The 15559-nt window shown below is 38.8% G+C and overlaps 1 protein-coding gene across 1 annotated transcript; it reads right to left on the reverse strand.

Moving 5' to 3' along the window:
* Window positions 1–1075: 1075 nt before the first annotated feature.
* On the reverse strand, window positions 1076–15437 carry oma1 (OMA1 zinc metallopeptidase). Its single transcript, XM_028443360.1, is given in 10 exon segments — window positions 1076–2106; window positions 5732–5881; window positions 8210–8284; window positions 8409–8537; window positions 11406–11513; window positions 11602–11775; window positions 13330–13403; window positions 13406–13479; window positions 13481–13555; window positions 14921–15437. Coding segments are annotated over 10 exon segments (1437 nt in total). The 5' UTR covers window positions 15247–15437; the 3' UTR covers window positions 1076–1854.
* Between the last annotated feature and the right edge of the window lie 122 nt (window positions 15438–15559).

The following is a 15559-nucleotide window of genomic DNA, read 5'->3' on the forward strand; positions in this document are numbered from 1 at the left end:
ACATAAACATTGATAAAGTAGCTCCAACTTTAAACGATGGGCAGGCTTTAACACCAAAGAGACGCAGTGTTTCTAACTGATTATAGAGAGTGGATGTGATTGCATCCCTCTGATCATCTGCGAGAGGCCAGCGTGTGCATTCCCTAAGAGCCTGGCATCAATAAGCGATTGCTAATGCTGTGCGCGCGCACACATGCACGCACGCGCACACACACACTTCAAAAGTAACTCAGCCACTGTCTAATTGGTTAGTGTGACAACAAGGGGAGTTTGAAGTTCCTCTGCAGCGTGAGGAAAACTGCTAATTCTTCTATAGTCAATGCACACATTACACTGACTCACACAGGCCCAGTTTGTGCTGCTGATAAATGGGCATCTTTGATCCGTGAGTCTGATTAATGGATCTCACCACAGAGAAAGGAGAAAAATGGCAGAAAAAGGACAGTTTTTCCTCTAAATCATCGTCTCCTTTGTTATGCAAAGAGAGCATGTTTCTGCAAAGATATTGACACGCAAACCTATTTTTCCCTTGGCTGCTCATTTCACTGTTTATGCACAACAACCAAACACTGGTCATTATTTTTAAGCACGTTTGTGCTCATGGCCTGGGGGCCAAATCAGGCCCTTTGGAGCATCCAATTCGGCCTGCAGGAGAAATTAAAAATGACAGAGAAAATTTTATTGTGTAAATGAAAATCAACACTTCCAGTGTTTATATCACATGAGTACAGCCGTTTTTAATGTTTAACTGTTGAAAGAACTCAAAATTCTTACAAAATCCTTAAATTTTTTTCAAATTATTACATATTTCTCTTAATGAAATAGAAACTGGTCACAAAATCTAGAAAATTTAAAGTGCTTGGCAATTGATGGTTACTTACATTTTTTTTTTTTTTTTTTTTATGTATACATAGAAATGCAAACTAAGGCACAACAAAGTTGAAATTACTTGTTTTCCCGCAAAAAATCTGTGGCCCATTTGATATCAAACTGCTCCTTATTTGGCCCCTAAACTAAAATGAGTTTGACACCTCTGTTTTAAAGTATAGTATATACAAAGCTCACAAATCCTAACTGACATTTCACAAATAATTTTAATAAAGTATTTAATAAATACATTAAATACAAACATTACAATATTTAGATTTTGCAGTGAAACAGTAGTGTGAATTATCCGTACTCACCCTTCTTTGTTTTTACAAAAAAAAACCCACGTAGAAAGGAAAAAAATAATAAAAACATAAAACATGCAGTTATTCTAAGTGCTCGGAGGCACACGTTTGTTTCGCTTTGCAGAATGCTTTAGAAAACCTTGCAAACAACCTGAGCTAAATTTCCCCTGCTAAGTCTATGAGGTGGCTTTATGAACCCTGTGTGCGTGTGGCATGAGAATGCAGTAGTAAAGTCATAATGAGAATGCAGATGTCCTCCGCCTGCCATGGTCACAGCTCCTAACATGCACACGTAAAGTGCTTCCTCTCGTCTGTTGCCGTGGGCCCATGAATAATGCACATATTAATCTGCCGACGTATGGAAACTTTACTAATTAATTCAGCGCTTTCCTATTCAAGGCTAACTAATGAATATGGCATCTTAACAGACACTCGGCATAGTTAACAATTGTCGTTGGATTTTTTTTTTTTTTTTGCTGACTTTTACCATATTTCATTCGAGGCACATGTTTTTCTTCTTATTTAATTTATTTCATTATAAGACGAACATTGAGCTTGAATGTTTCCTACTGAGCAGATGATAGCTTTAATAATGGCAGGTGTGAACATAACGACTTTTAGCCTAGGGCTTTGAAATGTAAAAGGAGTGTAGTTGAAGTTTTGCTTGATCTGAGCACCTCTGTCAGCAGCTGGATGGCAGTGCATTGTGGGATGCTGCGCTACTTCCAGGAGCAACAGCAGCAGCAGCAGCTGAAGGCAGAGTGAGAATCGGGGCTGTTTTGCCTTTATTGTGCTGATCGTCGGTGGGTACGCCTCTGGCCTGATGCTGCTGCGTAGCATTTTCCAGCAACATTTTGACGCTCTTGGTGAAGACGTCACGGGGGTCAGTAGCAGACAGTGCAGGACAGACACAAGTTTTTCTTAATTCCAAAGCCTGTGGACCAAACAACAGACACAGAAACTTACTACTGCAGTAGTTCTACTGACAAAACACAAGCTTATCCATTGTATCCCTATAATTATGTCCAAAACAGCGCTGCCAGGGTCCTGATGAGGGTGCGGAAATACGATCACATCACCCCCATACTCCGCACTCTCCACTGGCTCCCCATCTCCGCCCGCATAGAGTACAAGGTCCTCCTGCACACCCACCACTGTCTGCCCCCACCTACCTGACCTCCTCACACCACACACCTCAACCAGGACCCGGTCAGGCCAACAGCACCGTCTGCTCACGCCCAGGACGCGGCTCATGACCATGGGGGGACAGGGCTTTCGAAGCTGCCGCTCCTCGTCTGTGGAACGCCCTTCCTGACCACCTTAGGTCTCCACAGACGGTGGATGCTTTTAAAAAAGGACTAAAGACCTTCCTTTTTAAAAAAGCCTATAGCTAATTTTAACTTGTCCTGCTTTTATTGTTGTATTGTATTGAATTTTTATTATTATTATTAATTCACTGATGTCCATGTTTATAACCACTATTAAAGCATTTATAACTAAATTGCATTGGTTCCTCCTCATCTTCCACAGTGGTTTGTTCCACACAGCTGCATTAGGTCAGACCAACAAAGTGAATTATTGGGGAAAAAAATGCTAAAGTTGACCCCAAACATCTTGGATACACCTTTGTTACATTCTAATTTCCAACAGAAACAAACACATGATCGATTGTAACAGACAAATAATAATAATATGATAGTATAAATAATGAATATAAATCTGTATAGGCAAGTAGAGGTATAGTAAAAAAAAAATTATTTTAAAAATTTATATTTTAGCTATTAGTGCATGTTAGGGAAATTACAGCATTTGGTAGTTAAAGAAAAAATAAGTAACTTGCGCTTAGCACTCCACCTAAAGGTACCTTTTGGTTATGTCACTATCGTAAACACGCCCCGCCGCCTGCCCCACCCCACAGCTACATGCGATAGCAACCGATCACTGAAAAATCCTAATACAACAGTGACACTAAGGGTGCTTTGACACATATAGTTCCATGTGACCATGTGAACAGTATGAGGAAGAGAGACAAGTAAAATAAATGAATGATGTGGGAGTAATATGGAAGGGAGTGTGGAAATGTGTGCATTTGTGTGCTGACAAAGCAGCTCTGAAGAGATGAATGATTTATTTGGTAATTTACACAGTAATTTATGTATATTTTTGTCTTTTTAACTTGCGGGCCAAATTGAATCGTCTAAAGGGCCAGATTTGGCCCTCATGCCTTGAGTTTGACACATGTGCACTACACAAACAATTGTCTTACCTACTTCTTTATATGGGCGGGCCACTGTAGCAGTGATAGTAGAACAAAATCTAAAGATATCAACCACACTGCGAGAAACTTTTAAGGTTTAGTCAAACCACAAATATTGCGTAAGAAACACAGTCATCAAAAGGACGGGATGTGGAGTCCACACGCGATAGAGCTGTAAAAAATTGACTTAATCAATCTTGAATCGATTTCATTGAAATTTTCCAAAATCAATTCGTAGGTGATGAAATCGATTTTCGAGTACATTCAATTCATTGCAAACATGGCAGATGAAGCTCCGCTGGATAAGCTACCCCAACTTAAGTTAGAAGTTTGGAACCATCTTTTTAATATCCAAATTTACTTTGAAAGATCAATACTGGATCAAAATGGAATCGCAATTAATCGATTCAAAACCTTCGTCAGGAAACTGGCCCATAATACCCAGCTGTAACACACGTGCTGCAGAGTTGGTGTGATAAGTGCTCAGGTCGTAGCCGCGCTATAGGTTGTATACACACAAAGCTGCTAAGCACTAAACACCCAACGCACCTGTAGCTAAACACACACATCGACTCATTAATCTCTCACTTAAAATCACCAGAAAGACCGAGCACATGCATGCACTCTGGTTCCCACTCAACAGGCTCTCAGTGGACTTAATGTGCTTTGCCTAAAGATGGAGAGCGGCACTAGTGGAGGTGGAGTGCCCCACAAGTGTTGGATTAAGTAGCCCGGGATCGTCACCCGTTGCAAGGTTAAAAACATTCCCATTATCTATCACTTTCACCTGAATGAGCTCAGCTGTTTAACTGGCTCATCAGTGCTGCCATGCTTTTCCAAACGCTCTGTAAAGAGGAAAATTGCATAGTGTTTCCATGAGCTGAGCCTTTCCTCTGTTTGCACACACACCATCCAGACTGATTGATCCCCAAACAACGGTCTTCATCACTTCACAGCCTGTGGCTACAGCCTGGCCTTGGACAATGACTGCTGCTGGAGGTCAACCTCACACACGAGAACCTCCAGCTGCACCAACGGAACACACACTCAACAACACAGGCACCCAATGGATAATTAGCAGTTTACGCCATCTGTTAGATGTTAACGGCACCAAACAGTGTGGCACTGGTCTAACTCACAATCAAGGTTAAACTCACGGCTCCCTGATTGATCATAAAACTCTCTCTGCTTCTCTTAACACACAAGTATGTCATAAAGATTAGATGCTCACGCTTTCCATGGTGCTTGTTGATTAGTTTATCGCCTTAAGGCACCATTGATTGTCTCGGCGCTGTGGTGGCAAGCGGTTTTCTCTCAGGTCCTCATCTCAAACCTGACTAGACATCCAGACGAGCCAGCGTCCAGGTGCTGCTGCAGCACATTTTTATTCCTGCCTTCCTGAAAACCTTGGATCTTTGCCTCCTTCCTCTGTGCTTTCTTTCCATGTCTGCAGGTGAATATGTCTCTCCAGATACTTCATTAGTTTCATTAAATCACATTCAATGGATCCTTAAGCTACTCTGTTTCAATGCAACGGTAGTGGGAGGGTGCGGGGCTCCTTGTGTGGCCCTCAATAATATTTCAACATCAGTCTCAAAGCCATGAAAAGCCATGAGCGTGTATACATAGATTCAGAGATGGGCAACTCTATCACAGCGGGGGCCACAAAAATGTGATTGCATCTGAGGGCCACACAATCAACATTCATGTCAACATTTAGAATAATGACCAATCAGAGCATTAATACAGGGGGGGAAAGGGTTTTGATATTTTGTCAGTTTTTAGTCATTTTGTGTGTTTTTGGAGTCATTGTGTGTGTTTTTGTTATTTTTTTGTGTTCTTGTAATTTTCTACATTTTTGTTGTCGATATGTGCATTTTGGGAGCCACTTTCTGTTTTGGTTTCTGTCTTTTCCTTTCATTTTGTGTATTTTTGTAGACAGTTTGTGTTTCTTTGGCGCTATTGTGTAATATGTTGTTGTTTTTCGTGCTTTTGTTGTCATTTTGTTTGTTTAGGTGGTTGTTGTGTCTGTCTTTTGTGGTCAGTTTATGTTTTATGAGTAAATTTGTGTATTTTTAGAATTTTTTGTGTATTTTTGTGCATTTTGCTCCAGATTCGTGTGTTTTGGTAGTTTTTTTGTGTGTTATGTTGGACTTCCAACTTCTTAAATTACAATTTTTGCTTTGAGGGCCGCAAAAAAATAGACAGAGGGCCACATGTGGCCCCCGGGCCACCAGTTGCCCATGTCTGATATAGATGATTTGAAGGCACACAGAGTGTAGTGAGCGCAGTGGGTGGGTACCTGTGGTATGAGGCGGTCCAGCTGAGCGTATCTGTTCCTGTGAGACGGGTGTGTGGACAACCACTCTGGGACAGCGGCCTCACCTTTCAGTTGGTCTCTGATTTCCATTTGTTGCCAAAATACAGGACCAGCCCTCACATCTGCACAAGCCTGGAAGGGACACACACACACACTGTCTCCTTAGACACACTGCTACCTGTTTAGCATGACAACAGTGCCCCTTACTGTCTGACTCGCAGACTACATACAGTGTTAATGGTTAAGACTTAACTTGGACAGGAATACCTTCAAATCCTACCAAATAAGAAGCAATCACAGAGAAATCAGTTAGGTGCTAAACATTCTGTCACAGATACATAGAATTATGGATGATCAAAGTTAGGTTGAAATTAAAGTGTTTTGTGGGATTTTTAGGTTGGAAAATCCTTCCATGGGTTGAATTGTTTGCTCTGAAAAGATAGATTTGACCTGCAAACCTCCACTTTCAAATGTCTGACAGCAGAGCTAATAAAGATGTTCACTAACTGCAGAACAATCCTCCGTGTGAGACAGGGTGGCTCAAAATAATACTTTTTCAAGGAAAAACACCCTCCCTGGAGGAAATGGTGTTCCTTTTGGGGTAAAAAAAAAAAAAAAAGCATGTCAACAGTGGATAGGAGCACTAGCAAAACATTTATTTGGGTTCACAATATGTGATATTTCATCATTTTGATGTAAAAACTATAACTACTACAGAACACAAAGGCTCGTCTCTTATGGATACCTGAAAAAAGACTGGGAAAATTATTGTTCTATTATCTTATATGTGATTACAGAATTTCTCCTGGTCCGTTCTGGTCAATTCGGACGAGTATTAGGGCCACAGAATTAAAAAAATTGGAGGCTAAAAAAAAAAAAGCATCATGCACTTCACAAAAAAAGTCAAAAATCAAAGTCGAGATTGTTTTTTGAAGGTAAAAAAAAAAAGTCAATAATCAATGTCGACATTATAGGGCCACTGAAAAAAAATATCTGAGGTAAGAAAAAAAAAATAATGCACTTCAAGAAAAAAGTTGAAAATCTGTCAACTTTTTTTTTTTTTTTTCATTTTGCAGACTGTGCAAAATTGTGCAAAATGCCTGGCAGGCAGTTTGAGGAACTGGTTGAACTATACTTTAGAATAAATATGGTTGACTGTTACTTCAAAGTGCAAAAACTGCGATTCTGCTAACACGCTTCCTCATTAGTATGATGGTCAGTATCCCCGCCTGTCATGCGGTCAACCGGGGTTAAATTCTCCGATGGGGAGATTACATCATTATTCATCCTGTGCTTTTTTTCTAATTTTATAGAACATGTCATTTGTTTGGATTACCCTTCCAGGAACTAACAGAGTTTTAGTCTGATTCAGACTGCCGTGTAATTATATTTTGCAATTTAAAAATCTGCAAAATGGTGACGTACCTGCAAGCTGACTGTATAAAAAGATTTAGGATGTCCTGGCTTACAAAATCCTGGAACTTTTTTTCTTGAAGTGCATGATTTTTTTTTTTTTTTTCTTAATTTTACCTCCAACGTTTTTTTTTTCTTCAGTGGCCCTAAAAATCTTGACATTGATTTTTGTCTTTCTTTTTTGCCTCCGAAAAAAAATCTCGTCTTTGATTTTCGACTTTTTTTATGAAGTGGATGAGGTTTTTTTTTTTTTAGCCTCCAATTTTTTTCTTCTGCTGTGGTCCTAATACTCTTCCATAGGTCAAACTGCCCTAAGCAGGCCAGATACTATTGTACTGATAACGCTTACCAAGGTCTTTTCTCAGAGACTGTGTCATTGTTATGCTTAGCGCTATTAGCAGCAGACAAAAACCCTGAGAGCATAGAACAGCTATAGATTCATTAGACACACACACTGAAACCTTTGAATCCCAGACTGGTCTGCCCCAAAAAAGCATTGACCAAATAAACCCTGTCTCTGCATTTGACCTTCAACCCTTCAACAGCCACAACATGACCTTATATGGCAGTGATGAAAAGTCATAGGAAAGTTATCACCTGGTGTCACTAACCAGTACAGACAGTGGGTAGGTGCACTAGCAAACAATTATTTGGGTTAACACTATGTGATATCTCATCATTTTCATATAAAAACTACAGCTATTATAGAACACAATGATAGTGAATAAAAGTTGTTGAACATGCCCCACATCTTTGAAATCCACCTTTTTCTTACATTTTGCAGAAAAAGGTGGATTTTTTTAACTGAAGGTGGATTAATTTCAACTGATATAAATGAATATCGTCCACATGCATATACAGTATTATCATATTTCATGAACAATGGGCAAAAATCTGAAAAAAATTGACATGCTTCATTACCCCAAGTGGAACACCATTTCATCCAGGGAGGGTGTTTTCCTTGAAAAGGTGTTTTTTTTTTTTGTGCCACCCTAGTGTGAGAGTTGACCTCCTTTAATAGTGACACAAACATAATCACTTTGATACCTTAGCAGCCAGCTGCAATCCAACTTGATCCGCTTCGCTTTCCAGTTTCCGACTGTAGGGACGGTTAAACATCAGCTACAGACAACAGGAAGAGATGGCTCATGTATTCTGTTAACCTGAGATTACACATTTATTTATATCATATCAAACTTAATGAGAACTAAAGCTGTTTGCCCTTAATAGTGTATTAATGTCTCACATCTGTGAGCTTGCCCTGGACCCAATGTCCCACCATAGCCAGGCTGTCTTTAGGACACAAAGCCCAGATGACTGTCAGCAGAATAAGAGTCAGCAGATCCATGACGTGAGACAGACTGGCCTGTTCTGCCTGAAAAGGTGACAGAGGAGACGAGAAGAGAGTGAAAACAACAAAAATAAACAGAGAGGAAACTAAAAAAACCTAAAGTTGGGGGAGGTAAAAGCAGCAGCTGAAGTCCATCGATCGTTTTCATCTCTTGGAGTCAAAACATTTACGCTGAAACCCATTTAAAGCTTTTAACAGCCAATCCAATGCTGTTCACCTACTGGGTAATACTGAGCCCATCAATGCTCATTCCCTTCATCTAATTTAAATCTCCAGAAAGCATTTCCTCTGAGGATGTTTAGTGTCTCCAAATTCCCACATCTTTATAAGAGCCTTTTTAAGAAAATAAAGAATAGACTTTTAAACCTATCGTATGACAAGTATCTGGGGAGAATGAATCGAGTGTTCAGCTCCGTGGGGTCACCAGGACCCCCGTCATCACGGTACTAAAAGGATTAGTGTGCATTGGCCACTCAGTGACGGGAGCTCATTTATCAGCCGCTGATGCAACATGGCTGCAACAGATGCTACGTTAGATAGTTAGTGTTATACTGACACAGAGAAGGTGGTGGATGAGCCATTAGCAACAAACTAAAAAATCATTAGAAATCAAAATCAAACAAACAAATCCACAATTATTGAAAATACAGTATAATGCCACCTCGGACTCGTAATACATATTTTTAAACAACAAAAGGTTACTGCAAAAAAAAAAAAAAAGCACAACATAATCACAGAAAGCTGTTCATGTGCAAAATGTGCAATACCGCTTATTTGTATTTTTTCTGTTTTTATATATTTTTTCTGTGCTATTATCTTGGCTAATATATATTATTTATTTTATTTTTACCCTCAATTTTCCTTTCTGTATTTGTATTTAGCCTTCTCACTAGCTCTTTGTGTCTTTGGCTGCTGTAACATGTTAATTTCCCCACTGTGGAATAAAATAAAGTATAATCTATGGATCTATTGCATTGCACTGAGACATTTTCTATCATGTCCTACAGAGCCTTTAAATCTACACAAAACAACAAAAACAAAAACTTTCAAAGTTTAAACTTTCACTCTGTGGAAACTAATTATGTACGGTTGCGAGAAACAATTGATGTATCAATACATTTCCAACAATAAATCATTTAAATGGCAAGTTACACAAAATTCTGTAGAAGGAATGTTAGCAGATATTTTGAAAGCACTATGAATATACAATAAAGTGTTTACTATAATTTAGAACAGCCCCGGCGTTAATTTTGACAGCAAATTTTGATTTAGTTTTAGTCATTGTCTTTTGACTAAAATGCAAGAATGCTTAGTTTTAATCAAATGTATGATCACTGCTATTTCAGTTAGAGTCTAGCTTTAGTCAACTAAATTATGTTAATTAAGATTTTAGTCGAACTAAATCGGTTTCAGATACAATCGACTAAAATGTACAGCAAAAGAGTTTATACATTTTTTAAAGATTCAATTACCATTGATCAACCTGATATGAGATGGTATTGATGTTTGTAAACACACACAGGCCGATTTGATGTGATCACATGATCACAATTTAACTAAATATCAATATATTTTTACATAGTTTTCATTCACATGTAATTAGTCATAGTCTTGTTATTGTTAATTTAAAAAATGGAGTCGACAAAAACTATGACAAAAAAAACGTTGTCACCATCTACTGTCCAAACCTGATCTGGAACTGGTCATCCATGCTTTTATTTCGTCCCGCATTGACTACTGTAACTCAGTTTTTACCTGTTTTAATAAGTCGACCCTGTGTAAACTCCAAATGGTTCAAAATGCTGCTGCCAGACTTTTGACCGGTACGTCCAGAACATCACACATTACCCCGATACTTTCCTCCCTGCACTGGCTCCCTGTCAAGTTCCGGATTGAATATAAAATACTGGTTCTAACATTCCGGGCTTTGCATGGCCAGGCTCCTCTATACATTTCAGACATGTTGTGTCCCTACACTTCAGGACGCAGCCTTCGATCCTCAGGTCAGGGTCTACTAAGGTTCCCAAAAACCAAATTTAAAACCAGAGGAGACCTGGCGTTCCAGGCTGCAGCCCCCAGACTCTGGAATGGTCTGCCCCAGTCTCTCCGGGAGATGAACTGCGTGGACACTTTTAAAAAACATTTGAAGACTTCGCTTTTCAAAAATGCTTTTAGTTAACAAGATTTTATTTTCAATTTTTACTGCCCTTTTATGATGCTACATATGTGATGTAAATGTATGTTTATTGTTTCTGTGTACAGCACTTTGTGATTTTATCTGTGAAAAGCGCTTTATAAATAAATACTTACTTACTTACTTACCAACATTAACACTGAAAGGCCTTTTTTATTATATGTAAGAAGCAATAATGCTGCTACTTTGGCATTTCAGCATGCAGTGCTAACTGAACAGTTTACATGTATCATCTGCTGCTTTAATAAAAGGTTAAAAACTGTTGTTAAAAACAGCAATACATCTGTGGTTAAAGTGAGAAACAAATAATAAACGCTGTGAAAATGTGCATCTGGATGCATTAATAATCGATACATATAGATTCCCACCCCTATAATAAAGCATTGCCTGATAATTAAATAATGAAAACATAATTTAAAACCAACAGCCTCAAAAAAGCAATAAAGATCTGATAATCACATTCTTTTTGCTAATAATAAAACAAAATTGCCAATAGTTCTTATTTTTGCAAGCTAAGATTAGTCTATTTTAATTGTGAAGCCTTAAAAAAACATAAAACAAATATTTTAGTATTTTATAGGAAATCTAAATAATAACTATTGTTTGAGTGCATGGGCTGATCACAGGCTGCTGTAGTGGAGGTTAGAAGATACAGTAGCTCAGCTGTCATCATGGTTTATTAATGTTGGGTAACTTACAGAGTGTCCCAGTAATGCATGAGCCATCTCATGTCCAAGGACAATAGTGAGCTGATGAACATCTGACACTACGTCCATCATCCCAGTGAACATGAACACCTTTCCGTCCTAGACAGGGCGACACAAAACTCCACGTAAACATTTATTTTAAATGCAGACAACAAGTCTTAGTGATAGTTCACTTTCCTAAACTCACTGGTAGGACAAAGGCGTTGATTTCAGGACTTTGCACCACATAGACGCTCCAGCTGACCTCTGACACTTCAGGGATGTCCTGGTTTCTCTGAGCCAGGTGCTTCACCAAGCGCTCCACCACCTGGTGTCGGGGGTCGCTGACTGGGAGCAGCAGCTCCTTGAACTCCTCCATGTACTGGAACATGAAGACAATAACAATTCATTCAGACGAGAGCAGTGGTTCTCAAACTGTTTGGGCTCAAGTAAGTGAGTGAGTAAACTTTATTTATATATAGCGCTTTTCACAGACAGAGGTCATTAAGTGCTTTACAGTGAACACAATGTAAACGCAATGAAATCCAAAACAATAAAATACTCAAAAATCATAAAAGCAGCTCGATGGGCTCTGGAAAGCCTGTTTAAAAAAAAGTACCACCTTTCTTTCACTTTTGAATCCAAGTACCCGCTTTGTCTGACCACAACATTTTACTTAGAATTCAGTTTTAAAAAAACAGCTACGGAACATAATCCGTGTTAACACACATTTTATAGAGCCTCATTTTGTAACTAAATGGAATTAAACAATATGTAGTGCTTCCTGAACACATTTATTTCTATAGTTTTATTATTTCCTGTCACTCCCTCCTGAGGTGTATTCCAGAGAGGAGGTTCAACAAACTCTGAGTTTATCCATAAACTCTGGGTCAACAAACCCCACGATGGAAAACTCTGGGTATCTTATGTTATTATGTTTAAATGTGCACTATTTACGAGTTCACTATTTGATGCGTGCTGTAGACTATGGTTCCTACTTACCCCAGATTCAGGGGGACAGGTTTAAGAGTATCTCAGAAAGCGGACCGCGAGGTGAAGTAGGGAGAGTGACTTGTATGCTGAGCTGTATCGTCGTGTTGGTGTGTTCCCGAGTGGAGGAAATAAAGAGAACTCTGGAGTTCAGACTATTGTAGCCCGTTTTTACTCAACGCCAGAAGGACTGGAGGGGTGAACAACAAAAGAGGGTACACATTTGTAATATTATCGCGATATCATAAAACGTGATCTTCGAATTGCAACGGCTGCATTTTTTTTTTTTCTTGTCCTGTCTTGTAATGTCCTGTTAAGCTCAGAGTGTCTAAGAAGTGCAGTCCACATGTTTACATGTTTCATGAAACGTGAAGTTAGTTAGATATAATGAAGAGGTAAAGCTACAGATTTGTTCACTTTATTGTCGTAATCTGTGCTTTAAAACCTATTTCATATTAATTTAAAGGTTAAATAAATCTGAAATGGTTTATTATGAAACAGATTGATTTATTGCTTGTATTCATTGAAAAATACATGACAAGAGGCCCTTGAAAAAAATAATTGCATATTAAATCGCAATATTGAAGAAAAAAAATCACAATGAGATTATTTTCCAAAATCTGCCCTAATCTGATTCCATTACAGCTGGTATGAAGTGGGTCAATCAACCCTGAGGATGTAAACCTTGGGTTATTTTGTGTGGTTTTTTGCTGTCGTTTTGTGAGTGCTGGTAATATTTTGTATGATTATCATTTTAACTAAATATAAACATTATAAAACCCCATATTTTTAATGCTTTCATTTGTTAATTTCTCCCTCTCTCTCTCTCTCTCTCTAACGTACCCCCTGTATGGCCATCGTGTACCCTAAGGGGTACATGTACCCCCATTTGAGAAGCACTTCAGTGACCTCTTTGTCTTTCTATGATCATTAAATATCCTCTTACTGCTTGTGAGGTCAGAGCAGACAGCTCTAAGTAGTTCTCTTGCTGAACACCACCAGACCGCGTCCGTCCCGTCACGGCGACTCATCCACGTAGGTTAGCAGAAGGAGGGTTAGCATCACCATGGCGACGCCTGCCCCTGCTCCAGATGCCAGCCCGCTGCCAGGCCCATTCACGCATGAGCTGCCGTCGGTTTTGTGGGAGCCCCATCCACCACTTTCTGAGACTCCTGGGCAAAGAGGGGGTCCACAAACTAGCATGAGTGCATCTGAGGGTTCTTCATGTAGTGACCATGAGGAGGACCAGGCTGTGTGAACTCACACTCAGAAATGGAAACGGTGCTCAATCAAAACAGGATGTGCTTGATACTTTTTAAAGGAATATTCATAATGTTTTTAAAGTTGAATCCTACAATAATACAATACTATTTATAATTTCGATTATATGTACACTATAAAACAGAAAAGAAAAAAAATCTTAAATCAGAAGCACTAAGTTATTAGGGTTGTAAAGGGCGACAAATGTCCAATAAGTCTATTCAAATATATACATTCAAAATATAAACTTCACATGGGAATTATTTATTGAAATTACTTGGAAATTGTGAGTAATTCTAAAAAATAAAATAATTTTTTTTTAAAAAACGGTTGATATCCAAAATATCATCCATTGAAAATGACTATAAAACCAAAGTAGGAAACTTTCGATGGGAATTAATGAGACATTTTTAAAAATTTAGGTTGGCATTGAACAGGTTGAAAAAATATATTTTAACATCATCTAAAATATCAGCATCAGTATTTAAAATACTCTGAATTCCAATGATAAATTGCCATGCAAAGTTTATATTTTTTTAATTCCAAAAATTCCTGAATTGAAGTTAAAGCGATCCTTTGCAACACTACATGTGATAGTTATTATACGAGCACATTTTTCATCACATACCTGACCTGAAAGTGGGTCATTATTAGGAATGTCCTGATACAACTTCTTCACTTCCGATATGATACCGATATTGCAGCCTTGCGTTCCGGCCGATACCGACATTGATTCGATATGATATCGGCACAAATCATACATACTTTTATTACTTATTTCATAGTGTTGAAAGTTAGAAAAGTCTTGATCAAGTGCTGGAGCGGAACATTTTATCGGAGCGCTTATATTGGCGATTTTAGATGAAGATGATTGAATTATTATTATTAATAATAATACATAAAAATACATTTTATTCATAAAGCACTTTCAGACAAAGAAAATGCAGCTCAAAATGCTTGGGGAACCATGTTACAGTATTAAAATGTTTTTAATATATTGTTGTTTTTTAATGCATGTCAGTTCGCTCGAGGGTTTTTATGGAAAAGGAAGTAATTCAACTTTAGTACTTGAGAATGTAATTGTAATTGATTTTAAAGGGGAAAATAATAATTGTATTTTAATCGTAATTGGGGGGGGGGAAATTACAATCACCATGAACGTAATTGAGTTGTAATTGAAGATGGATATTCGAAGGCCTAATTGTAATTGAAATATGTAATTGACCCCAACCCTGCCAATGACAGGGGCAGCATGGAGACCCTACAGCGCCCCCTACCTGCCCAGAATGATAGCTGAGAGTTTCTGCAAAGGTTTGAGGAGGATCCACAGGAAGGCTACAGGCAGAGCCCTCACAGGAGAGGAGGTGTGGATGTGACCCCGCTGAGTCAGCACAGCTGGAGCCGGAAGACGAGTCCACAATGTCTGTCCTCCTGAGACGGACTGAAGGACAGGTCCAGGTCCAGCCCATGGTCCAGAGAGAGTGTGTGAGAGACCCCTGACCACAGAGGACACGGACTGTGTTCTCACAGCCTGTGTACACACTCGGAGGTTCACAGTCAACAAGCGGCTGTAACTTAGAACACTTCCGCAGAGTAAATACATGTTGAGGAAACAACTAAACCACACCCACAGTTACAGTGAACACTAACGCTTTTCAGCCCAAAAGGAAAACGCCCCATAAATGTTACTAATTGACGTTAAATCACCGCGACCTTTATGATTATTATTATTAATAAAGGCTAGGCTCGACATGTTCACCTCAGGGCTAAATAATCTACTTCCGTCATCTAAACGACCCCCTCTGGAAACAACTACGATTCAAGCGTTCCGGTGTCACGTACTGAGACTATAACCCTAACCCAATCCAATAAACAAATAAAATACGTGTCCATTTACTTTGAAAACATAAATAAAC

The sequence above is a fragment of the Gouania willdenowi genome, chromosome 4, assembly GCF_900634775.1.
Source record: "Gouania willdenowi chromosome 4, fGouWil2.1, whole genome shotgun sequence".
NCBI lineage: Eukaryota > Metazoa > Chordata > Actinopteri > Blenniiformes > Gobiesocidae > Gouania > Gouania willdenowi.